At 44.7% G+C, this 26,381-nt stretch overlaps 1 protein-coding gene across 2 annotated transcripts in view; it reads left to right on the forward strand.

Annotated features, from left to right (window-relative positions):
* Window positions 1-842: 842 nt before the first annotated feature.
* LOC147690173 (cholesterol 24-hydroxylase-like) overlaps window positions 843-26,381 on the forward strand; it is a 288,449-nt gene continuing 262,910 nt past the window's right edge. Inside the window, exon 1 of one of the 2 annotated variants that reach the window (XM_086937766.1) lies at window positions 843-1,177. In XM_086937766.1, the coding sequence (XP_086793892.1) occupies window positions 1,041-1,177 (137 nt within the window). In that variant the 5' untranslated portion in view covers window positions 843-1,040. Of the gene's footprint in view, window positions 1,178-22,498; window positions 22,694-26,381 lie in introns of those variants that run through there. The other variant, XM_086937767.1, reaches the window with a different exon arrangement.

The raw sequence follows: 26,381 nt of genomic DNA on the forward strand, positions 1-26,381 counted from the left end.
AGTATGTTTAAGAACTAAATTTTAAGGTAATATATGAAATGTTAGTACACACATTACATAAATCAAACGTGTTTCTATTATAAATTACATTTCATAACATGAGAAAATATTATTGTTGTTTGATGATAATAATAATATCAAAATAATAAATAATGCTCATCATCATCTTATTCTACGAGTTATTTCACCAACCCAAGAGACTAAAAGCATCATAGTGCATTGGTTTGCTGAATGGAAACCCAAGACTGTGCACATGGGGTCTGGAGCTTCACAGCCGTCCCACCAATAAACAAGTGTCGAACCTGATGAAAAGAATGCCACGTTTTCACCTGTATGGGAGAGCCCCCTAAAGTCTCCTTGAACCAGTATATCTGTATTGTATCTAGGACTGCTCAACAAACATCGCAAGGAGTACTGATGAGAAATATTTATGAAAATGGGGTGTTAAAATAAAAATTGAAGTTGTGTATTTTATTCCTGAAGATGTACTTTCTTTTTTTTCTGCCACAGATTACATTTCTTTAGACATGTAATTAATGATTCTTTTCTGTCTGTGTGTGCACAACGGCGATCCTTAGCAAATTGTCACTGGTAAGATCGGAGAAAATAGAGGCTTCAAGGAAGGGTGCCATGCAGCATGCCTAGTGCAGCATGCCGACGTGAAGTCAAGTCAAGTCAACCGCCTTGCTTCGCGCGATTCATTTCAGTTTGTTAACTGTAACACTGCAGAGCCTTGCTTTCATCACAGTAGCTGTTAGGTGTCATGAAGCCAAAAATACGTTACAATGTAGGATATACAACTTCAGCTTACTCGGTGAGGCGGGGATAAAGAAGTGGACCGCATTTGAAATGATACTATTACAAACGGTGTGGGGTTCCGGTTTACGGGAGTGCTGTTGCTTTAAATAAATCTCTTTGTAACATTTCCAGGAAGTACTAGAAAGCAAGAGCAAGGACATCATTCAGAGACAAGCAGTTTGCGGGTCCTTCTGTTACTCGAAATAAATAGGAAACACGCTGCTCCCAACTTGAATGCAGAAATGGACACTTGGGGTTTGATTTCCTGGCTCCTGCTCGTTGTGCTGTCTGTTGCCGCGCTCGCCTTCCTGCTGTACTGCTGTTATGTACAATATATTCACATGAAGTTCGACCACATCCCAGGACCCCCGAGGGACAGGTGAGACCAGCTTCAAGAGATGTTATTAAAAGAAAGCAGACGCAAAGGGTTAGTCTGCTAGTGATGCGTTTATAGCTTCAGTCCAGGTGTTTTTTCTTTGAAAGCTGGAACTTGTAGCACCTGTTTTACAATGGAACAAACAGACTACAAGTCCCAGAATTAAAAAAAAAAAAAAACCTTGACTAGAGCAGCTAGTCACACATGGACCAGGGAAACTTGGCAGTGCTATCTGTGTAGCCATCCATGAGTACAACCTGTGCATGCATAGCTGCAAAGGGGCCCATTCCTGGCTTGTAGTCACTCACAACTCTGTATGCTGCGACTTGTTGACCCGTGTTTATGTTTACGATGAGTAGAGTCAGTGAAACTGGAAAACCCAGAATGCAAAAAATGGCATTGGCTAAAGAAACACAGTATCGGATAACAAGCAGTAATGAGAAAACAGTTTGTGATTTATCGGTGCGCTGCCGCTACATTGTACATTCTGTAAAGCAAAACAGTTCTTTCTAACAGTAAGGCACAATGTTGAGATGCCTTGTTTCTTGTTAACCCAACTGCATACCCTATCACATCTTCTTATCCATCACATCAAGTGCTGCATCCGATAAAGCGATAAGCACAACATGGAAACATGAGTCTCTCTCTCTCTCTCTCTCTCTCTCTCTCTCTCTCTCTCTCTCTCTCTCTCTCTCTCCCCCCCCCCTCCCCCTCTTCCTCTCCCTCTCTTTCTCTCTCCCTCTTTCTTTCTCTTTCTCTCTCTCTCTCTACTACATGAGGGTGACCTGCCCCAGTCTGTTTTTTCTTTGAATTCTGGATTTGTAATCTTGTTTATTTCATAATTAAACAGGACTGCAATTCCCAGAAATCAAAGAAAAACACTGGACTAGAGAAGCACAACACTCATGAACCTGGGAAACTTGGCAGCTATGAATATATTGCAGCTAAAATTCCATTGCAAAGAGGCATTTAAGTATTTTAGTGGGGTAATGGTCATTGTGCCTGTTTTGATGTCCCTTTTTATTCTTGGGCGACAGTCTCCTGGTTCATTACTTTATTATGCAAGCGAAATCAGAGGTGCAAATCTAAAATATTTGTCATAATTTAGTCCTGCCAAATTTCCCAGGTTCGTGTGTGATATGCAACATCTGTCTAGGGGTTTCCTTTGAATTTTTTGAGTCTTATTTATTCCACTTGCTACAAGTTCCAAAATGCAAAGAAATGCATCTGGACTGGAACAGCACATCACACATGGAGCTGAGAAACTTGAAAGCTATAAAGATTGTTTTGTTTTATTGTAATGTGTAGCGTAAATCTGCATAATGGCTCACAAGTATGTGTTTCAGCCCCATTTAAAACCTCGTAATATATTAACATAGCTGCCAAGTTTCCAAGGTCCATGCATGATGTGCTGCTGTAGTCCAGCTTTTTGATTTGAATTCTTGTAGTTGTAATCCTATTTTATAATAGAATAAACAAGACTACAAGTCCCAGATTTTAATGACAAGACATGGACTGGGGAAGCATATCACAAATGGACCTGGGAAACTTGACCGGTTTGAATTAAGATCATAGTGCACCCCTTGACTAAGAGTTGTCACCCCAGAGTTAGTCCACAAGTATTCTATTTACATTTACACTGTCCTATCACTGATTGTGCTCGAACGTTTGCAGCTCTTGATCAGTTTTAATGTAATCTTGGTTTACGTGCATGGTTGGTAGTGCGAAAAATACTGTACATTTCCAGGTGGACCATGGGCTTATGGTGGATATAGAATGTGCAGGTAAGTATAATACATTTACCAAAGAAATACATTAAACTACTATGAACAGAAGGAATGGATTATGAACTTCCTCTTCTGTCCTAGACCAATGTATGGAATGTAAATGTGGAAATTGCTGGTTCTGCACAGTACAGCAAATAAAAGAAGTGGAGATCAACGGCTACATTTATTTATTTGCTCAACATGCTACTAGATGACAAAGATAATACACTTACATGGAGTACTATGACCGGCACACATACCAAGGAGGAGGGGGTTACAGTCTTCAGTTGCTGTGGGGACATTTCTGGGTGCCTGTGTATGACTGTGGGCAGTCATCGCAAAGAGCATACTTTCTCAATTCCAATAAATAGCCCATTCACAAACTAAGGGGCTTATTTACGAGGGGGTTGCTACACGTTTGCACCCCGCAACGTTGTACATGCGTGACGCAAACCTTTAACCCCTTGCATGCTGTGCACATTTTCGCGCTGCGTGGGAGATTTGAATAGTGGAAGGGATTTGGATTGCCCCTGGCCGTCCTCCGCACACGCCAACTGTGACGTCGGACGGCTGGGGGCCGTCCGAAGCATGCGAGGGGTTAAGACAAATTTTTTAAGCGACTCATAGCTACTTTGCCTGGCTCTGAGTGGCTTAAAAAATCTGGAGTAACGCAACTCTGACCTGGGAAGGCATTTCATGGCGCATACCCAGATTTACAAGAACTTGTAAACCTGGGGATGCTCCAAAATCTTACACCTTCCCAGGGGACAAAAACCTCTATTTCTCTTCATTTCTTCCTCTTTCTATGTGTTCTGCACTCTGCAGCACACATAGAGGAATATGACTCCCAGGATTGTTTTTGTGCAGGATGCTTTCCCCCAGCTGCTTTGTTGTTGTGCAGCTGGCTCTGCCCCCATGCAGGTCGGTGTTGAGGCCCTCCTCCAACCGCAGGCTCCTGCCTGCACCTCATCCATGGTGGTCCAGTGGGAGAGCATTGCTCTTCTGCCGGTCTGCTGTTGTCTGTCTCTGTCTTTTGTGTCTGTTTTTGTGTCTTAAATCTTTCTTTTTACTGTCTGCACCTCGTCCTTGTTATTGTGCCTGTGCTTTCTTTTTGTATTGTGACCTCTGCATCTTAGTCGTTTTCACCTGTGCCCATTGTTCTGTGTGCCCTTTCCTGCCGCTGCTGTCCCCGCGGCCCCTTCCCCCTGCCAGTTCTCGCCTCCCTTTGAGGTTTAAATGGGCTCCTAGATAGAAAAGCATTAAGGGATCCAAAATAATGAGACCATCCTGGACTAATTTGAGTGTCTAGTTACCAGAAAAGTCTGGGTTTGGAAGTTTTTTTTCTGGTGGTGGGTGAGCTAGGGCCCAAATCTTGAAGCTACCCTTGTGGTAAAAAAGTGTTCATTTTACTGGTTGAAAGGTGATTTTTCCACATTGCATTTTGGGTGTTTTATGTTCTGGGCCGTAGGCCCAGCCACAAAAGTGGGCTACAATGTTTCTACAAAGACATGTGGAAACTCATAATAGTAGCGCACTTGATATTATTAACTGGAGATTACCTTTAACCCTGACAATACTACTTTGAGCATTCCGTTAGTTAAGTTTGTGGCCCGAGCGGCTAAGAAGCGAAGTTTGAGAGTAACGACATTAAGGGCCAGATGTAGGTCGCCCAATACCGGTCGGTAACGGCCGAAATTACCGAATTTCGACCGTTACCGACCGCTATTGAGCTTTTTTAGATGTAGGTGGCATTTTTGTAGGATTCGGGATTTTACCGAATCGGTAATTTAAGGATTCGGTAAAATACTGAATTCTTAACATACCGATTCAGTAAATTACCGAATCCAGTATGTAGGGAGCACTCAAGTTAGTGCATTCCTCAGTTAAGCATTCGTTATTTACCACCAACTACAAGTTGGTGGTAAATAATGAAAACCTTTGAAAAAGCCTTTTTTTTTGCATTTCCAACAGTGTCATGTAGCAGACATACATGCCCTTAGGGCATGTATGTCTGCAACATGTGCACCCATACACAATTCAGGGGTGCAACAGGGTGTCGAAGTGACACCCTGCCACCCTTCAATGTTTTCCCCCTTTTACCGAATCAGTATTTACCGATTCGGTAATTGACATTCATTCCTATGGGCCTCCAGGCCCATAGGAATGAATGGCAATTGCTGATTCGGTAAATACCGAATTTTAACGAATCTGTAAAATTTAACGCAAAATTACCTACATATTATTTACCTATTCTTAAATCCCGAATCTGTATGATTCGGTATTTAAGAATAGGTAAATAGTATTTACCTACTTCTGGCCCTAGGTGTGCCCCAGCCATTAGTTCAAGCACTTAATTGGACTGCCCAGTGGTGCCACAGCATATTATGGCAAACTTCTACTGTCAACTGTCTCAAGGTTAGGGACTTGGTACTCTATCTCACCCTCTGTTTCAGTTCCGTATACCTGATTTTATTGCTTACTGTAGAGCTCATCCATGAGGCATTTTTTGCATTGTGAGGATAGCGTTGTAAATGCACTCTGTGCCTTATGCAATTACTGATGATGCACGAAGCCTATTTGTGTTAGTACTCAAAGGGAGCAACCAACCCCTGCACTTATCTTACAGTGTTAGTTGCCTGCTATTTTCCCTTGCACTGCACCTCGCACATGTTTAGCACTAACCAGCATAGCTTGTTTGTTCTTGCTTAATTGACTTATGTTGTCTTAATGTTGGTTTGGTTGTCACAGTTTTAAGTAGCTTGAGTAAGCTAGGACCTAGTTTCACTAGTGAACATTAACCTCCTGCACCTTACTTCTGCTGATAAATGTCTGCTGCCATTTTATACATTGCACTCCGCACTTTGTTTTTATTAGTCATTGGAACAGTTGTCGGCTTCTATCGTACTGACAAATTGTAAAATGTTTGTGAGTCATTTTGATTTGCAGTTTAACCTCACTCTTTTGACTATTGATTGTAATGGAAAGCTTTGAAAATTGTTTGATTTGGAATTTTAACATTTTTTTCACTATTCTAGATTGTAATGCTTTTAAGTAACCAAACAATCAAACAGGGGTTTATATAGCGCACTACTCATTTGTGAGGGTCTCAAGGCGCTGGGGGTACAGCTCCGGATCAGCCGAAGAGCCAGGTCTTGAGGTCCTTCCTGAAAGTGAGCAGTGTTGGAGAGCATCTGATGTACACAGTAAGCTCGTTCCAGGTCTTGCCTGCGATGTAGGAGAAGGCTCTACCACCAGTTCTGTTTCTACGGATGCAGGGGACCTCTGCCAGGGCAAGGTCTGCGGAGCGGAGGTTCCTCTTGGGAATGTGGAAGGATACTCTCTCGTTGAGGTATTTGGGTCCGATGTTGTTGATGGATTTGTAGGTGTGGGTGAGGAGTTTGAAAGTGACCCTCTTCTCGACGGGGAGCCAGAGGAGGTCTCACAGGTGTTGGGTCAAGTTCAAGTTCAAGTTCAAGAATTTATATAGCGCACTACTCACCCAGAGGGTCTCAAGGCGCTTGGGGAGGGGGCACATTATTTATCGAATAACCAGGTTTTAAGTTCTTTTCTGAAGGAGGAGTGGTTCTGTGTAAGGCGGAGGTGAGTGGGGAGTGAGTTCCAGGTCTTGGCCGCCAAGTAGGAGAAGGATCTACCTCCCATGGTGGATCTTTGGATGCACGGAACTGCGGCGAGGTCTTGATTGCATGATCTTAGTTGGCGGGTGGGTGTGTAGAAGGATAGTCGAGTGTTGAGGCATTCGGGTTCTAGTTTGTAGAGGGCCTTGTGTGCGTGGGTGAGGAGACGGAATGTTATTCTCTTGTTGACGGGGAGCCAGTGGAGGTCTTTCAGGTGGCCGGTGATGTGATCTTGGCGAGGGATGTCCAAAATGAGTCTCGCTGATGCGTTTTGGATGCGCTGGAGTTTTTTCTGTGATTTGGCTGGAATTACGGCGTAGAGGGTGTTTCCGTAGTCTAGTCGACTCGTAACCAGTGCGTGGGTGACAGTCTTTCTTGTCTTGGCGGGGATCCAGCGGAAGATTTTTTTGAGTATACAAAGTACGTTGAAGCAGGAGGATGAGACGGCGTTGACTTGATTGGTCATCGAGAGTGACGAGTCTAGGATGAAGCCTAGGTTACGTGCGTGGTCCGTGGGTATGGGTGCTGGGCCTAGATCAGAAGGCCACCATGAGTCGTCCCAGGCAGAAGGGGTTGATCCTAGGATGAGCACTTCCATTTTGTCTGAGTTAAGTTTAAGGCGGCTGTCTTTCATCCATACGGCTACTTCTTTCATGCCTTCGTGAAGATTGGTTTTGGCGGTGTTGGGGTCTTTGGTGAGGGAAAGAATCAGTTGGGTGTCGTCAGCGTAGGGGATGATGTTAAGGTTGTGTTGACGCGTGATGGAAGCGAGTGGACTCATGTAGACGTTGAAGAGGGTGGGACTGAGTGATGATCCTTGTGGTACACCGCAGATGACTTCGGTGGCCTCTGATTTGAAGGGGGGAAGTCGGACTCTCTGAGTTCTCCCAGCTAGGAACGAGATGATCCAGTCCAAGGCTTTTCCTTTTATGCCGATGTTGCTGAGGCGTTGAATGAGTGTGCTGTGACATACAGTGTCGAAGGCGGCGGAAAGGTCGAGTAGAATAAGGGCCACTGTTTCTCCGTTGTCCAGTAGTATTCGGATGTCGTCTGTTGCTGCGATGAGGGCGGTTTCAGTGCTGTGTTTGGCTCGAAAGCCGGACTGTGAGGGATCGAGAGAGTTGTTGGATTCGAGGAAGGCGGCGAGTTGGCTATTGACGGCTTTCTCTATGACTTTGGCCGGGAATGGGAGGAGAGATATGGGGCGGTAGTTTTTAAGTTCAGAGGGGTCTGCTGTGGGTTTCTTCAGGAGGGCGCTGACTTCGGCATGTTTCCAGCTTTCTGGGAAGGTGGCAGAGATGAAGGAGCAGTTGATGACATCACGGAGATGGGGTGCGATGATGGAGTCTGCTTTGTTGAAGATGTGGTGGGGACATGGGTCGGTTGGTGAGCCAGAGTCGATGGAATTCATGAGGCGGATGGTGTCTTCAGTGGTGATTGGGTTCCAGGCGCTGAGGTTGTTAGAGGGCGGTTTAGGTTCTGAGGGGGGTGGAGAGGATTGTTTGTTGGAGCTGTTTTGGAAGCTGTTATGTATGTCGGCAATTTTGTTGTAGAAGAAGGAGGATAAAGAATCGCAGAGGTCTTGGGAGGGAGTGATGTCGTTTGAGGCTGCGGTGGGGTTGGTGAATTCTTTGACGATGTTGAATAGTTCCTTGCTGTTATGGGCGTTGTTGTCGAGTCGATTCTTGAGAGCTGATTTCTTGGTGGCTCGGATCAGCTGGTGGTGTTTGCGGGTGGCTGCCTTGAAGGTGGTCATGTTGTCGGTGGTTGGGTTTTTTCTCCATGTTTTCTCGAGAGTGCGGCATAGCTTTTTGGATTTCTTAAGGTCATCGTTGAACCAGGGGGCCTTTTTGTTGTCTTGTTTGGTGTGATGGTTTTTCAAGGGTGCTAATTCGTCAGCGCTGTGAGTGATCCATTGTTTGAATTTGATGGCAGCTTGGTTTGGGTCCGATGAGAGGGCGGGTGGGTTTTGGTTGAGCGATGTGAGGAGTTGGTCGGTGGTGATTTTGTTCCATTTTCTTCGGGGGATAGGTTGTGGGGAGTTGTGGGTCGAGGTGGTTTTGTAGCTGAAGTGAACACAACTGTGGTCCGTCCAGTGGAGAGCTGTGGTGTGATCGAAGGAGATGTGTTTGCTGGAGGTGAAGATTGGGTCGAGCGTATGTCCGGCTACATGGGTGGGGGTGTCAACAAGTTGTTTGAGGCCGAGATTGGCCAGGTTGTCATGAAGGGTGGTGGTGTTGCTGTCGTTTTTCTTGTCCAGGTGGAAGTTGAGGTCTCCTAATAGAATGTAGTTCTCGGAGGCGAGGGCATGTGGACTGATGAAGTCTGTGATGTCTTCGCTGAATTGTATGCGGGTTCCTGGAGGCCTGTAGATGAGGGTGCCTCTGAGTGTGGTTCTAGGATCGGTGTGGACCTGGAAGTGGAGGTGTTCGGCGGTTGAAAGGTTATCGTCGGAGCTGGTCGTGATTTTGATGGTGTTCTTATGGACGATGGCGATGCCTCCACCTGTTTGGTTGGTGCGGTCTTTTCGGATAATCTTGTAGTTGTCCAGGATGGCTATGGCGATATCGGGTGATGATGAGGCGTTCATCCATGTTTCAGTTAGGAAGGCGACGTCCGGTGATGTAGTGTCGAGTAGATCCCAGAGTTCGGTGGCGTGTCTGTGGACCGAGCGGGTGTTCAGCAGGATGCACTTCAGGTGGTTAGAGTCGGAGCTGGGTTTGGTGTTAGTGGATGTGGTGTGGGTCTTGATGCTGGTAAATTTGCAGGAGTGGCAGGCGAAGGGTCCATAGGTGAGTCCTGGGGCAGCTACGCAGCATAGAGGTGTACGTCCGGGGTTAAGGGCTAGGAGGGTGGCGGCGTCATACCTTAAGCAGGAGGGGTGCGGTTTGCGGGGGCCAGGGGGTCTGGCACTGGGTGCGGTCCAAGCGCGGACGGGCGTAGACGGGCTTACCTTTGGCACACCTTCGGCGCGCATGGGGCGCGATCGCTGCGCGTGAACGCTGCACGCGAAGCCATCTGTCATAAGTGGAAAATGGGGGGAGGGGCGAGGGAGGGTCAGCTGGGAGGCGGGATCGGGCGGAGAGGACGGGCTCTGAGGCACAAACAACAAACAAAATGGCAGCAATGTGAAACTGGCAACAGGATGGGGCACACCAAGTGAATGGCGACTTTAAACACTCAATATGTATTAAAAAACACTCGATAATGCGTCTAGCAGTCAAGCGCTATGCTAAGCAGCAGCTAGCAGACACAACAACTGGGCTTGCGCATGTGAAACCAGGACAGTGCTAAAATCGGCAAAGCGCTATTAATAAATAATATACACTCGATTGAGGCTTCTAGCACTCCAGCGCTATGCGGGATCCATTTGAAGGTCTTGTGGAGGATCCGCAGGCAGTTGAATGCCGGTGGAGGCGACGGCGTTGACCTGGTGGTTAATGGAGAGGGAGGAGTCAAGGATGATGCTGAGGTTTCATGCATAGTCAATAGGAGTGGGAGGGTCCCGAGGGCGGAGGGCCACCAGGTGTTGTCCTAGGTGGAGTTGCAGTGTCCGAGGATGAGGATCTCGGTCTTCTCGGAGTTGAGCTTCCAACAGCTGTCTTTCCTCCAGGCTGCCACGTTTTTCATTCCTTCCTGGAAGCAGAGTCTCGTGTCTTTGGGATTCCTTGTGAGTGTCGTCGGCCTAGGATACAATGCTGAGCCCATGTTGTCTGATGATGGCGGCGAGGGGGGTCCATGTAGATGTTGAAGAGCATGGGGCTGAGCAATGAGCCTTGGCCTACTCCGCAGTTGATATCGGTGGGTTCGGAGAGGAAGGGGGGAGTCTGATCCTCTGGGTTCTACCGGAGAGAAAGGATCGGAACCAGTCGAGGGTGGTTCCTTGTATCCCTACGTTGTAAGAAACTGTATCGAAGGCTTGGTCTCTTGAGGAGGGGTTTTACCTGCGCCCACTTCCAGTCATTTGGGAAGATGCCAGACATGAAGGAGGCATTGTTGGTCAGTCCCAGTTCAGGTACGATGGCGGCGGTGGCCCTGTGGAGTATGTGCGGTGGGCAGGGGTCCTTTGGGGCTCCTGAGTGGGTTTTCTTCATGGCAGCGGTGATGTGTTTGACGGTAGCAGGAATCCAGGTGATGATGGTTGGCTTATCGGCAGTGTTGTTGGGGGGGGGGGGGGGGGAGTGTCCATCGCAGGATCACTGAAATTGTTGTAGAGGGCCTTGATCCTCAGATGGAAATATGAGTTGAGCAAAAACAATAAAATTATTATTATTATTATTATTATTACTATTATTATTATTATTATTATTATTATTATTATTATTATTAACTGGATTTACTATGTTTGGCGTCTAAAAGTCACCTAGTAGTCAATAAAAAAAAGCATATTGTGAAAAATGCCCTCTGAATCATATGGATGGTAGTATGGGTAACCACATCATCAGAGGTGTATAAACAACCACTGTTCCTAATCTTAGTATTTTGTCCACATTTCAGAAATATATAGGTTTCCTTCATAACCATGTCTAACTCATTAGATTTTAGCATATTAATTTCTGTGTGGTTAGTACACGATGAAAAATCATTTTAAGCTGCAGCTCAGTTTTTGGCTTTGGGCTTCAAGTGTTTTTGGAAGAACCTTTACACCCTTTATATCCTTGCAGCCAGAAGGGTCTGATGGAAGTTATGCTATATTCCTTTTGTAAATTGACCACAGTACAAAAAAATGACAGATGAAACATTGTCACCAATAGCTATTTTTTCCTACTCATTTTTATTTTTTTTCTATTTTAGCAATAGTTTCTTTTCTGTTTTCCATGAGCGCTGTACTCAAACGACCCCATGCTGAACTTAACATTTTGTCTACTTTTAAAAAATGTATAATTTTGGAGATCATTATTGGGTTTCACACCTGCTTTCACCACAAACAGCAAGTAGTTTGAAAACACAACAATTAGGAAAAATTGACTTCTTATCAGAAAAATGCAAATACAGTGGTAAACTTTTGATATTGTTCTGTTTGTTCCTGAAAGCTGGGAAGATGATGATCCTAGCACCTCAAACCTTTCATTGATGACATTTTTTGAAAAAAGCATGTGCTTTCTTGCTAAGCACCCCCCCCGCCCCCCATGAGCGTGAGCTATTCCAAACATCCATAAAGGGTTTAGCACCAAGGAAGGGAAGCCATAGCTGTCCAGTGGTTAATCTCCTTTAAAATGTTTTCCAATGTCATAGAAACACAAATTTCTCAAGTGGAGTATCATGCCCCGGAAACTCTGTGTAGTAAGATATAAAACAAATAGAAATCTTTAATGACTCCTTTTACAACAGTTTCTGCTCAAGTCGCTAATTTCTTTTATAAAGCCCCAATACCTTGTGTCCTCCGCTACTCATGGCAGGTGGTTTATGGTTCAAATCGGTTTATTGGTATTTTATCTAACACATACTCTCACCTACATCCAGAGGCTGGTTGGGTGGTGGGGGAGCATAAGGGAAGGGGAACATCACTTACAACGCATTTATTACAACGCACTACCATTACAACTCAACCATTACAACGCAAACCATTACAACGCATTGCGCTGGGGGGCGCTCTAGGATAGGGAATATATTTAATTTACTATCCAACACCTTCCCTACTATCCACGGGGACTGGAGTTGGAATAGTAAATTAAATAAATCACTATCCAGCGCTTAAAAGCACTATGCGTTGTAGTGGTATGCGATGTAAAAACCGCGTTGTAACGGCAGGCGTTGTAATAGCCTGCGTTGTAGTGACACCAATCCTAAGGGAAGAATAAGGGGGCAGGCGGATGGGGACTCAACATAAATGGGAAACAGTCTGCAGGGAAACACTCCAGTAAACATGGGGTGACTGTTCAGGAGGCCTAGGTTGAGTCCGAGCTCTCAGTGTGAAATTAACCTCTCATTAGGCGGAGTACCTGAAGGTAGCGGGGGCAGATGAGTTCTTGAAACTCTTGAACTAAGAAGCGAAGACACGGTCCCCACGGTCTATAGAAACGTGGCATTGCTCTTTTCACGGAAGCTGTGAGTTTCTCCATTGCCACTGTATTCCAGAGCCTGTGCAGCCAGTTAAGTGGGGTGGTGTGGTTTCCGTGGCCCATTAAGAAGTGATAACTTCTCCGGCAACAGTTAATGCCATCGTTATTGCCCTCCCTTTGTCTCAGTATAGTGGGTAGGTCTGTTGGTTCAGGAGACCCAGCTACGTGTAGCTATGGAAGCGGGGGATGTCGGTCGCAAATATCTTGTCAGGGTCTCGGAGGATGGCTTCCCAGTATCTCTGTAGTTTGAGGCAACTCCAGAGCAGATGGGTAAGCATGCCCACCAGGGTGCAATTATGCCAGCAAGTGCTTGGGGGTTTGCATTTCCATTTTGCAAACCTGGCAGGGATGTAGTACCAGTAATGGGCAATTTTCATTGTAAATGATTTCCCTATTTGTATTGAGAGAAGGGATGCTTGCTCTGTGAAGTATGTCAGCCCATTCCTTCAGCGTGAATGCATTGTCTATTTCCTATTCCCAGTGTTGCTGAGCCGGGGATTTACAGGTTGTTTTGGGGGTGTTCAGAAAGGCACAGAGATCGGAGGGCAGTCATTTGTGATCAGACTTAGTAATCAGCAATTTTTCAAACTTGGCCATCGGTCTGGAAGTACAGGGGTGGGTGGAAGTCTGTGTCACCCAGTGCCTAACAGCTCTGTATCACCAGTATTAAGCGCTAGAGCGGCCATAGTAAGATTGGAGTTGGAGGAAGTTCATTACACCCCTTGAGTTGTGCATGGTCCCAATTCGTTTGAAGTTAGCTGATTGCCATTTATGATATTCGGAGCCAGTGTGCACTGGAAGGAATGGCAGGGTTCCTACAATAGGTATTAAGAGGGAAGTAGGATTAGACAGACCCTTAGCCTCCATGACTCTGTCCGAGGCTGCTATAGTCTGGGTCGGTGTGCTTTGGGAAACCATGGGACCTTCCATATGTGAATCCCTGCGATGAACTGGTCAGTGAAGCACCAGTATCTTTCTATAAGTGTTCTGTTATATTTCACAATGTATCTGAGCTGGGCACCTAGGTAGTAATTGGCGAGGTGTGGGATACCCAGACCACTGTCGGCCAAAGGGAGATGCGATCTGAATTTGGCCATGCATAGTAGTGTCCCATCCCAGAAATTAAGGTCTATCATTTGTTGGAGCTTACTCGGGGGTTTTGCGGTGGGGAGGGGGCTCCGACTTTGAGTCTGCATGGGCTTTCCCACCCAGGAAAGCCCTCCTGCCCTTCATCCCTGCAACTCTTTGTGTGCCACAATGTGGAGGTCGGCAAAGTTTCCCTCCACAGCTTCTCGGATTGTGGAGGAGATCATGAGCTCCAGGTAATGGCAGGCGGTTGAAATGGGTTATGTCACAAGCAGACATTGATATTTTCACTTGTGGGCTCATTCCTCTAGAGGTCTTATGACTTCCAAAGCTTTTTGGGCCAAACCCAGTTTAGAAGACATTCTGAGAGCTCAAGTGGTCAACAGTATCAACTTCCAAAGCTTTCTATTACAAACCAATCCCAATCGGGTTTTTTGGTCGTTGTAAATTTGCTTTAATAAAGCTTAGGAGAACTTTCTGGTCTTGGCATGAAATGCAGATTTTCCAAGATCAATTGCTTCAAAGTTCAAATTTCTTTAAAAACAGGAAGGCGGTATTATCTCACCTCAGATTAAGCAAATACTAGCACATCGCTGTTATTTTCCCTCCTTTTAATTCTGGCTGCTATTTCCTTGTTTTCTTTTAACATTTTCACAATCAGTACTGCCCCAATCAACACTGTGCTTCCAGGAAATTGGGGAAGGGACCATGGTCTTCCTCCTTGGTTTTGTTTGAATGTTCTTTTGTTTTATATCCAGTTATAGATAAGATCAACGAAATCGGCAGCATCAAGAAAGAGGAAGAGATAGAGGCTATGGGGGCTATATTTAATGATTCACCTGTGTAGTTTGCATTAGAAGTCCAGCAAAACAGTGCTTCTGGATTTTCTAGTTCTTTCTTTCCTCTTTATTGCTTTCACTATCAAGCTGTTACTGAATAAAACAGCAAGAAAAACATCATGATAATTGACTCTGTGTCTTTAATATAATTGGGACTTTCCCACAATAGCGCTTGGAATTGCCACATTTCACTGAGTCCTACTTACAAATAGGAAATTTTTGCGGTCATACAGTAACTGCTCCGACCACTCGTTAATGGTCCTGAAGCGTATTGAACATTTTAACATTTTCACATGGGATTGCCCTTGTCCATATAAATAGAGCCTTTGATTTATGCACGTAAAAATATAAATTCTCCTGGGCACTAGCAACAGCAAATAGGCCTTTGTTTTCACATGTTCAGTAAGTAGCTGCTTTCAGTACAATATGCAGTATAATTAATAGACAGGATTACAAAAATACATCAAATAATAAAGTACAGTAAGAGCACGTAAATAACCTCAAGAAAAGAGTTATTGGAAAAGACCAGCCTTTCTCCAGACCAACTCATACCTTAAATGCAGCTCTTACGGATTTAAAGACTGTAAAGCAGCTGAATTTCTTATTAAGTCTTCAATGTCAATAGATCAACGGAAGCAGCTCTAGGTTTTCTATTTCTCAGTAAAAAAAGGACTGGACAAAATAATTTCCTACTGGGCTTCACAAATATTTACAAAAAAGTTGCAGACAAGACTCTTATGATAGGCAGACAACTGGGCAGCAAGGTAAGTACACCAGTGGAGCCGTGTATTTCATCATAACTCACCCTTTCTAAAAATACTCCCATCCAAATGCAGATATTCTGCTAACAGACCTTAAATACCCAGCTCAGGACAGTAACTTAAAGTTGTCCACAAACATGCCCTCCCATATTTTCTCTTCATGCTCAGAAACAAGTGCCCCGCCAATTACTTTGTTATTAAGTACTGTCCTTCTACCATTTCCCTGTACAGTTGCTTTAGTCATTCTTGCCCTCTCTCTTCAAGCTACTCTAACAAGCACTGACTTCAGTCTTGGCAGAAACTATCTTGGTCAACCACGTTGACCCTGTGAGGGCACCTGTTAGGATTTATCTCATCTTGGAGACTGTCCCTGGTGGCTCTGGTGCCTTGTGGCTTTGAAGCTGTAGCCAAGGTCACCAATCCTGCGGTACAGCCATGGAAGGTGACATTGAAAGTTGGTTTGTGGCAAGTGCAGATTGTGGCTGTTTGTTCACCTGAAGAACCCCACTAGGATGTACCACGTTACCACACGTACTTTTAGCACGCAAACCATTACCACGGATTTTTTACAACGCAGGTCATGTTACAACGGATACCCTTACAACGCAATACACTACAACGCACATACTATTACAACGCATACCATTACAACGTAAGTATAGGTAAGTATATATATTTAAAAAAAATATTTTTGTAATATTTAATTTAATAATTCATTATTATATTTAAAATAATTATTTTTTAAATATTTAATTTAATTATTCATTATTTAATCATTAAATAATTATATTAATGAAATTATTTTTAATTGTAATTTTTTTAAATATATATTATAAATACCCCTGTACCCCAAAACCCAAACCCAGCCCTAAAACCTAAAAATACCCCTGTAGCCCAAAACCCATACCCAACCCTAAAACCTAAAAATACCCCTGTACCCCAAAACCCAAACCCAACCCTAAAACCTAAAAATACCCCTGTACCCCAAAACCCAAACTCAGCCCTAAAACCTAAAAATACCCCTGTACCCCAAAAAACCCAAACCCAGCCCCAAAACCTAAAAACATCCCTGTACCCCAAAACCCAAACTCAGCCCTAAAACCTAAAACTACCCCTGTACCCCAAAACCCAAACTCAGCCCTAAAACCTAAAAATTCCCCTGTACCCCAAAACCCAAACCCAGCCCTAAAACCTAAAAATACCCCTGTACCCCAAAACCCAAACCCAGCCCTAAAACCTAAAAATACCCCTGTACCCCAAAACCCAAACCCAGCCCTAAAACCTAAAAATACCCCTGTACCCCAAAACCCAAACCCAGCCCTAAAACCTAAAAATACCCCTATACCCCAAAACCCAAACCCAGCCCTAAAACCTAAAAATACCCCTGTACCCCAAAACCCAAACCCAGCCCTAAAACCTAAAAATACCCCTGTACCCCAAAACCCAAACCCAGCCCTAAAACCTAAAAATACCCCTGTACCCCAAAACCCAAACCCAATACCCCAATACTTACCTTTAAACTTACCTAAACTTACGATGTAATGGTATGCGTTGTAATAGTACCTGCGTTGTAAAAAAATGCGTGGTAAAGGTATCCGTGGTAATGGATCCTGCGTGGTAATGAATCCGTGGTAACGGTACTGCGTGCTAAAAAATCCGTGGTAACAGTTACATACCACCCGACTAATGTACGCTTTTAAGGCAACTGCATATTGCTGCTTTAAGAGCAGTGTCAGACATCTTGTAGCCTGGCAGTTTATATAGAGACTATTTCACGTGACTGTTGCTAGTCCTTTGCAACTACATGCAGCTCTTCATATGCTCCACTTAACTACACTGGATCATCTGTGTCTCCTGCAATACAGCGATTAAGGCCAAACCTGCTGGCATGTCACCACCACCAAGACATCGCATCAGGTGGAATTGGACATACAACTGTACATGTGGTGCTTTAATCTGACCTTTCCTGTTGTCTTTTAATCCACTGGCTCCAACTGGACTCCTTAATCTGCAGACATCTTTGTGCCGCCTGGCCTGCATCTTTCATGGTACACTGATAGTCTTTGCCTGGAAAACAACACTCATGACTGACACGCATTCTCAGTGCCAAGATTAAATATCCTTCTCAAGTTTGTCTCCCTCAATTTCATAATGATGTCATCACATTGTGCCACACATCCTGATATAATGCTTTATCTTTCCTTTGCTTTCCCGCTATGAGAGTCTGCACCATGGGACAGATTTATCAAAGGATTGTGTTTGCCTTGCATCATGCAAGGTGACGAAAGGTGCAACGCAATCCTCAAGTCGGATTTACCAAGCCACACAAGACCACCCTTCGTGGCCCTGCTTCGCTTGGTAAATCTGGAATAACCCAGGGCAGCACACTTCTCTGCCTTGTGTTACTCTGTGCCAGGATGGTGTTACATAGGTGGAGAGTGGGTGTTATCACTAATCATCCATCCATGCTTTCTGGTGCATTCCCAGATTTACCATAAGCCGTAAACCCGGGAATGTGTCAAAATTGTCCACCTTTTCGATAGAGGCACACCGAGGAGAAATATCTTTATTTGTCCTCATTGTTTCCTCTATCTGTGTGTGCTGCATTTTGCAGCACATTTAAAAAGAGGAAAAAGATTCTAAGGATTGTTTTTGTGCAGGAAGGCAACCCTGGTGAGTACCTGCCAGGTTCCCGTTGGTGGTGCGCCCGTGAGGTGCCATCTCGCTCTCACACACTTTTTTCGTTTTTCTTGTGTTACAGTTAGACACTAAGGTGTGTGTGTTTCTGTTGTCTCGCAACTGGGTTTTTGGATTTTTAATCTTAGGGAATGGGCGACTGTTAAAGGAGGCACATCACCAGGATATACCAACTACCCTGTTAACTAATGGATGGGGAGTAAGTTTGGTAATAATTATGCAACATACGGTATACCCAAAAAGAATGAATTTATAAGTGCCTACAAGGTCTAGGTCTTTTTTGTACGAGGTGCATTCCGAGATTTACCATAAGTCGTAAACCTGGGAATGTGTCAAAATTGTCCACCTTTTCGATAGAGGCACACCGAGGAGAAATATCTTTATTTGTCCTCATTGTTTCCTCTATCTGTGTGTGCTGCATTTTGCAGCACATTTAAAAAGAGGAAAACGATTCTAAGGATTGTTTTTGTGCAGGAAGGTGTCCCTTACTGAACAAAAATAATTCTGCCTGCAATGCAGGCAACCTTGCACCATGACACAGGGGTACCTGCATTGGCGCTAGGCAGTTCATAGTACACCAGCGCAGTGCGAGAGCAAGAATGCACCATATCTTGATAAATGTGGCTTATTCTTGCCCTCTCAATTTGGTGCACAGCAGCAAGTTGTTTTGATGCGTTGCGCTGCCTCAGATATTAATAAATATTACCCCGGTTGCATGTGCCCCTAACTACAGGACTAGTGCCTTTAATAAGTTTGACATTTTTTCTGCTGCCCTCACCTTAGCCTCTGTGTAGCCATTTTTCCAATCACTTTCTGATCCCTTTTGTCGAGTTCCTGCTATCCCATAATTAGGTAAACAGCAGCTTTTTTCTCTCTTGGCTCCATTTTGGATAGCTCTAGTCAAGCCCATGTTTGCTAGTTTTCATCTTTTTTTCAGACATCCAGCACTATGCCTTTGTCTTCTCTCACCTCTATCATTCATTCCCTTGAATTCTAAATCGTCCTTTATACGATCTTTCTAATTTTCCTTTAATTGGATTTTCCTTGCTCAATTTTATCTCCTTCAGTTCTATATTGGAGGCATATATACTGACCAGTGGCGGCTGGTAATTTGTCCAGGGAGGTGAGCCACACGCACACATACACACTTACTCACACCCTTGCATTCACGCTCGTAGACACATATTCCACAATACTAACAAATACACTTACTTTCATACATACACGCATGAACTAACCCGCAAAAACATAAAACTTACCTTCACTGTAAAGAGGGAAGCCTCTGAGGTCCCATAAGGGTTGAGACTGCTGCCTTCTCTCATCAGCTGGAGGGAAGGCTTTTGTCAGTGAGATTGCCCACCTCACAACCCTCTGGGACCCAGTGTGACTGATTTACACTCTGCCCTGGGCACTTCAGGGCTTAAAACTGAACCACCCAGGTCCGGGGCAATCAGTGATGCTCCCCCTTGTCCCGAGGGGGAGGGCCTCGAGTCACTTTGGCCAGGCAAAGAGCAGCTCAGGCAGCCATAAGCATGCACATTTAGCACATGTCTACCTCCTGGCTGCCTAACTGAACAAGAAGAGTGTCTGTCAGGCTGACCTTTGTTCAGCCTGGTAGACACTCTTCTTGCTGGGAAAAACATGGGGGCGTGGCCTCTCAGCCCATATGGATGGGCAGCTGCTGATCCTGATATAACGCTTTCCCTTTCTACCATGAGCGTCTTTGCACCTCGTGCACTTGCCCCATACAACTGAACTAGCACCTTTAATAAGTTTAAATTTTTTTCTGCTGCCCTCGCCTCGGACTCTGTGTAACCTTTTGCCACACACTTTCTGATTCCTTAACCATCTGCCTCTTTCCATTCTGGTTAAATTGGCTGTCATGCTCGCTCTGTTGCCTCTTCCCTCTTAGGAAAGCCACTCTCTTTCTTCTCTAATTCTCTGATATCCTTCTCCCCCGTACTTCTTTCTTTTGCCCAGTTACCCCGCATTTCTGTAATATGCCCTTTCCTCATATTTTAGGTCTCGCCCTGGCGAAAGTGCGCTCTCGCCGTGAGACTATAGCTGTCAGCTCAGCTGACAACGAGGGGAGACAACAGCTGGCCACGCGCAGCATTTTGCTATGGGATTAGGTCGCGCGAGTGAGCTTCTGCCGTAGACAGCATGGCAGAAAGAATCGGATCACGACGCGCGCCTCGTGAACAGTTCACCTGACTGACTTAGGAATGCTCGTCATGAGCACACAAGCACTGTGCCTCATGACGAGCTGAGCTCATCATGAGCACCGAAGGGGTTAAGGACTTCGGAGTACATGAATTGCATAAAATATACAAACAGATAAAGTCCATATTCACTTAAGAGTGGTAGTAAGCACATACGTCTACTACTACTTGTTTTTCTTTTTTCCAATGCGGTGTAACTTTTTCTACTACAGACCATGCAAGTAGCTGTTTGTAATAAAGAGAAGGTGAGATGAATGTCATGGACTAATTTTTCATTAGCAATGGACTCGATTCCGTCATTGGAAGACGTAAAATGTTGATTGAGCTATTGTGCAGGCATTACACACACTTACTGTGAATGTGTACATACATGTGTATAATACATACTAGCAATACCTGAGGTTTATACCCACAGACACAACTCACATTTGCTCACCTTAACGTTATATAAAATTGGAGTAGCACTTCTGTGCAACACAAAGCAATGTCTGCCTTTACACGTGGTAACCCTTACCCACTGCCTTGCCCATTGAAGGTATTGTTATTGCCAGCGGGGGCGCAGGGGACAAGGTAAGCGATGCTGCGGGCGTGTGGGCGGAGTCTACTGTGAATCTTGCTCCTGCCCCCACTGTCCTCGCACATCTTTCCGGAGCTGCTCAGCTCCGCTCGCCTCCCCCCCTTTCCGCAGCTCTCCTCCGTGCCGCTCTCGCCCTCCTCCTGGGGTGTGGCAGCCAAGGAGCCCCCCAGGGCTGCCCGCACCCCGCCACCAGCCCCGAGCTGCTGCTGCACAGCGGGGGCGCCGGTGACAAGGTAAGCGATGCTGCGGGCAGTTGGGAGTGTGCGGGGAATCTTGCTCCTGCCCCCACAGTCCTCGCACAGGGCGCCTCCGTTGTCCCCCCCGACTGTTTTAACCCCAGACCCGTTGATGGACCACATTTTCCAGCCCCCGCTCCCACGACTGTCTTCACTCATTCCTGAATTTCCTCCCAACGCTCTAGCTGTTACTCACCCCCTGTATCCCGCACATAGGTCTCCACTCCACCCTGCATCCCCTACCAGTCCCCTGTCACTCCCTCTGCGGGGTCCCCATCTAAATCCGCTTGGCTGCACAGCTTGAAGGGCGACATCTGTTTTATACACTTGTTTTCCTTATTTCTGCCTTTACAAGCTAGCTCAATTTCGCAATCGGGTATTTTAAAGTGAGGCCTTCCTTACCAGCAGCATATTTCGTTTCCTACTTTATGTTGAACCGCCGGGGCCGCAGGTGGATCACGTGAAAGGTATGCCTTTGTATAGTGCTTGGTGTTTCAACTTTCCGATTCGAAGCGCTGTAAATTGCATCTGTTGCTATTGACTAACTTGTTTGTGCTGGTTTAATCGACCTCGAGAACATAGGCCGAGTGAGCCAGGAGGTTGAACAGAGTTCTGTTTGAGTGGATGCTTTATTTCATACTTCGAGCTGCACAGCCGGTGGTGTTAAACATCATTCTCCTTTGGGTTTAACGGCATACTTGTTTGGTCTTGTTTATTTATTTATTAGTTTTCACTTTTATATAGCGCAAACTTTACCTGCAGGTATCAGAGCGCTTTAAATCAGCATGCTTATAACAAGCAATACTAGCACAATATTACTGCCAACTTAGCTTAGCTTAACCAACAGCTAACCATTCACAAACAATGTTTATATACCAATTGCAAATAAAAAAATAAAATAATGCAAAGCATTGTCATTTACAATGCCAGTAACGCAAACTTTAATGCTGCGAGACCTATTGCATTGCAAATGCTTGTTTATTCTCTGTTTGATCTTTCTTTCTTTCTGCTCCTCTTGTAATACCTGTGCCTGAGGACACCCTTTGGCTTGCTAGTCTACATTTTTCTCAAACTCTTTTTTTATGGTCCTTCCGCACTCGTGTAGGCTATAACTTACTTATATCCTGACCTTCTCCCCTTTCCTGTATTGCCCTTTTCGTCCCAAATGTTTCACTCTTTTAGACAGTCTCTTTCATTTCCAGTTTTCTCCCCATCTTAGTCTTGTCACCAGAACACACATACAGACACACCCATCTCAATATTCACTTGTGTGAAATCACCCTTACACCAACTAACCTTAGGGTGAGGCCAATGTGAACGTCTTTGGGAACCACAGATAACGATTATTATAATGCTGTATACATTCCATACTGTACTAGTCACAAGCTTTTACGTCACTGAAGATAAGAACAGAGGAAAGACAAGTACAAGTCGGGCACCCACACAGAGTTCAACCACTGAGAGTTAGTAGAGGAAGCACACAGCCTACCTGGATGAGAACATGGACGTATGGGGCTTGATTTCCTGGCTCCTGTTGGCTCTGCTGGCACTGGCAGCAATTGGCTTCCTGCTTTTCTGCTGCCTAGTGAAGTACAGCCATATGAAGTTTGACCACATCCCGGGACCTCCCAGGGACAGGTGAGCAGTAAGAAGATATGATTTACAGGACCAAGCGGAGGACATGAATTTTACTGGAGGTTTCTGTCTGGTCTGAAACACTGCTTATGATATGCTTTGGCTACTGTTATTTTGTCGCTTTGATTCAGAAGTAGTGGTGCGATTTCTTAGACTGGTAGAGTCAGCCAACTGAAGCCAACGCAGCTTTGAGAAATCCTAACCCTACTGGCAAAATAAATGCAGAAATGGGCGGAGCCAAACACCAACCAATAAGGAGTGAGAGAGTGCCTGTTTATGCACATGGGTGAGCGTAGGTATGGGTATGTGTGAGGGAGACTGTACCTAGTAGTAATAATGGCTAATATTACCACAGTGGGATGGAAGAATGCCCCTGTGCCACTTTGAAACCCTTGCCATATTACTAGGCCTAGATCCTGACCTCTGACTAAGGGCCATAGAATAAAGCTTCAATATATTGTTGGGGTAAAATCGTCAACACATTTAACTACTCCAATGAGGGCAGTGCGAGGACAGTACTTTAATGATTCAAACCAGACACAGCCTCGTTCTGTGACAACCTACTGTATTGAATTTGTGAATAGTACTAGTTCATTTTATCTGGGTAGGCTGAGGTGAAAGGGCTTATCTCTGCGGAATTCTACAGTCTGAGCATATCATGCGGTTCTGATCCCATTTGTTATAATACAATGGATTCATTCTGGATAATACCCAAAGATCATCAGAAAGATTCTCTGCATAATATGCGGGGTTATTTGAAGTTGTGTTCTTCATATTATCTGGAGCCTCATTGCTATGGTATTTATAATACACTCGGTGATACCGAGCTCTATGTCGGATATCATTCAAAATCATTCACAACTGTTATTCAGCGAGGCTTATGCAGGGCCTGTAATAAAGGCAGGCCCATCAAATAATCTGATAATGTCCCTTTTTACTTAAAATGTACAGCTACAGGTCACACATCATACATATGTGTAGGGGTTTTAAAAGATATACCCCTTTACCCCCAGGAATAAATGTGCATTGTGTTTGGCAGAGCTCAGTGGGCACTGTGCTTCTCCAGTACCTTGAGGTCAGTTCTCGTGCCCCTTGGACAGACAGCCTTTAAAACAGGCAAATAGTTGAGGATCGATCCATTAATCACACCCTTAACCCAGACCATGTGCCTCGAGCCTCAAAGTGCCCGGTCTTCTTCTATGCCATGATTACAGTCCTTGTGCCTCTAAAACCACCTTGCACAGACTTGGCTATGTTCTAAAAGCTATCTATCCTTCAGCATCTAAGCACAATGAGGATGGTTTTAGCATGTTGCAGCGACCACTGGAGCCATTCCATATCCTTAGTCCATGCCCTGTGCCCACTTCCCATGTCCCCACAGCAGCCTTCAGCCATGCACCGTGCCAATTGGTACAGGTGGGCCTTGCTTCATACCTTGGACCTTTCACTTTAGCAGCTTTCAGCAGTGCAAGGCAGCTTCTGAGTACAGGGTGCATCTATCCCTCCTGCACCTACTTGATTGTCACTTGGTACACGCAATGGCCGTGAGTCATGCCGCACACCCAGTCTTCAGATCGCCTCTGACACTACGCACAGTTATTCTTTAAGCCAATCATTTTTTATACTGTTTGCCAGAATCAGGACAATTCAGCCAGTTCTCAAGAACAATAAGGGTAGTATATAGCTAATGCATGCACACTGGATGTTTACATTTTTGGATGTTTTCCAAAATTGATGGTTGTAAATGTACAGCTTAGTAAAAGCCATTGAATGTTGCCAGGCAGTAAGTGGCTGCCAAATCTGGTGTTCTTTACTCCAGCTTATTTGATTTCACTTGACAAATTTCTCTGTGAAGGTTTCCATGGCAAATGGGACTTTTTTAATGTCTCTCTCTATCTTAGCCCTCTTCTTGACCATCAGTAATTGTTTTAAAAATTCAAGTAAGTGGAATCTATTACTGTTTTGCAATGTTGAATACAGATGGGTGAAGTGCGACGAAAGGTATGTGTGAGAGTTAAAATACCTTTATATAATGACGTAACATCTCCATATTAACTACAGAAACGTGAATGCTGCTTTTGTAAAAAAGAAACTCCCACCAACATTTATATAGATTGAAGCACCATCAGATAACATTTAGTTAGATTTGACAGTGAGGCAACAGCGTGTACAAGTTTAAACATAAAAAATCCTCAGTAAAAATAACCTTAATTCCCAACCCGCTAGGTCTCACCATACATCAATAAGAAAGAGAGTGTGTGGATGATATATTAAAATGGGAGTGAGTATGTGGATGACTGTGTGAGAGTTTAAATGATTGATTAGATAACTGTACAACCATTTGTTTCTGTGTGTAAACATATTTATTCTCTGAAAGCATGTCAAATGGAGGACTTCGCTCTTAGGTTTATTTATATATTGATTGTGTGCCTTTGTACGATACTACATGGTCCTTAAATGAAAGAGCATGACCTTTGTTTGTTGTTTCCAATTCCCCTGTTGAGCCCAATGTCAATGTGTTTCGACCTCATGTTATTCTGTGGTCTATTCGGGACTTGGGCTGGTGTTTTATGGCCCGGCCAAATGCCAGCTATCCTCTGGGTTCCGTTATAGACCTGTAGTGCTTCCGTTGGGCATCCAGGGTTGTGGCTAGAGTAAGCTGGTGAATCTGTTTCAAAAGACAGAGAGAAACAAACTAGTGAGTTCTAAATGAGCCGTGTTCATGTGTTGCTTGTAAAGCCTACAGACATAGGGATGGTAACAACCTTTTTTAGCAAAATATCTGGAAGAAAGGTGTGCATAATTCTGAATATTTTACTAAAGTGACACATTCAATCATTAGATTGCAAATTCAGAGACCGACACTCACTTTTTTCAAATCTTGCTTTTGCCTTTGGTTGTCTGATCACGCTGTGATCAGTTTATTGAATCCCCGGACATAATGAGACTAAGATTGGTGATAATATTATTGGTGCTTCCAATTGTACCGGTAAACTTACACATGTACTGACTGAGCTTACCTCTATGTTGTTGTGAATTCCCCTTTATTATTATTATTATTATTATATTGTACTTATACAGCGCACTTATCACCCCTACAGGGGTCTCAAGGCGCTGTACGCATACCGCTGTGGAACCCTTCCTGGCTTTCCCTGTGAAGTGCCCACTCCTGGGCACCCCCAAGGTGAAGCCAGGCAACCTAGCGCTGTTGGGGCCCATTGTGGAGATTAAGCAAGCTATTGCCCAGAGTTGTAGCGTGGGACCCATGATTAGAGTAGGCACCGAGGCGAGAATTATCGAGTCCGTGGACATTGAGCCCAAGACCCTGCCGCGACGGGAATTGAACCCTGGTCCCGGGCCTGACCCCTGCTTCAGGGTCTGCCGCTCTAACCATTGAGCCACACTTCTCCACTATATGAGTTAAGATGGGGTCTGCAATTTCCCACTCCCAGCCAGCACGGAGGCGGGGCTCCCTGATCTCAACTTAATGAGTCGGGGAGAAGTTTATATCGCACGAATAAAATGTGTCATTGGCAGCTGCAAGAGTTCCTGGGTGTTGGAGTTTTTGGGGATTGTCCTGCTCATGAAGAGCGAAGGTCTTCAAAAGGCATCAACGTGGCTACCAATGTTCATGAATATTGTAGTTTAAAAAAAAAACTTATGCTGTTTTTTAAACAAAGGACAGCTCTGA

This window comes from Lissotriton vulgaris, chromosome 9 (assembly GCF_964263255.1).
Source record: "Lissotriton vulgaris chromosome 9, aLisVul1.2, whole genome shotgun sequence".
Taxonomy (NCBI): Eukaryota; Metazoa; Chordata; class Amphibia; order Caudata; family Salamandridae; genus Lissotriton; species Lissotriton vulgaris.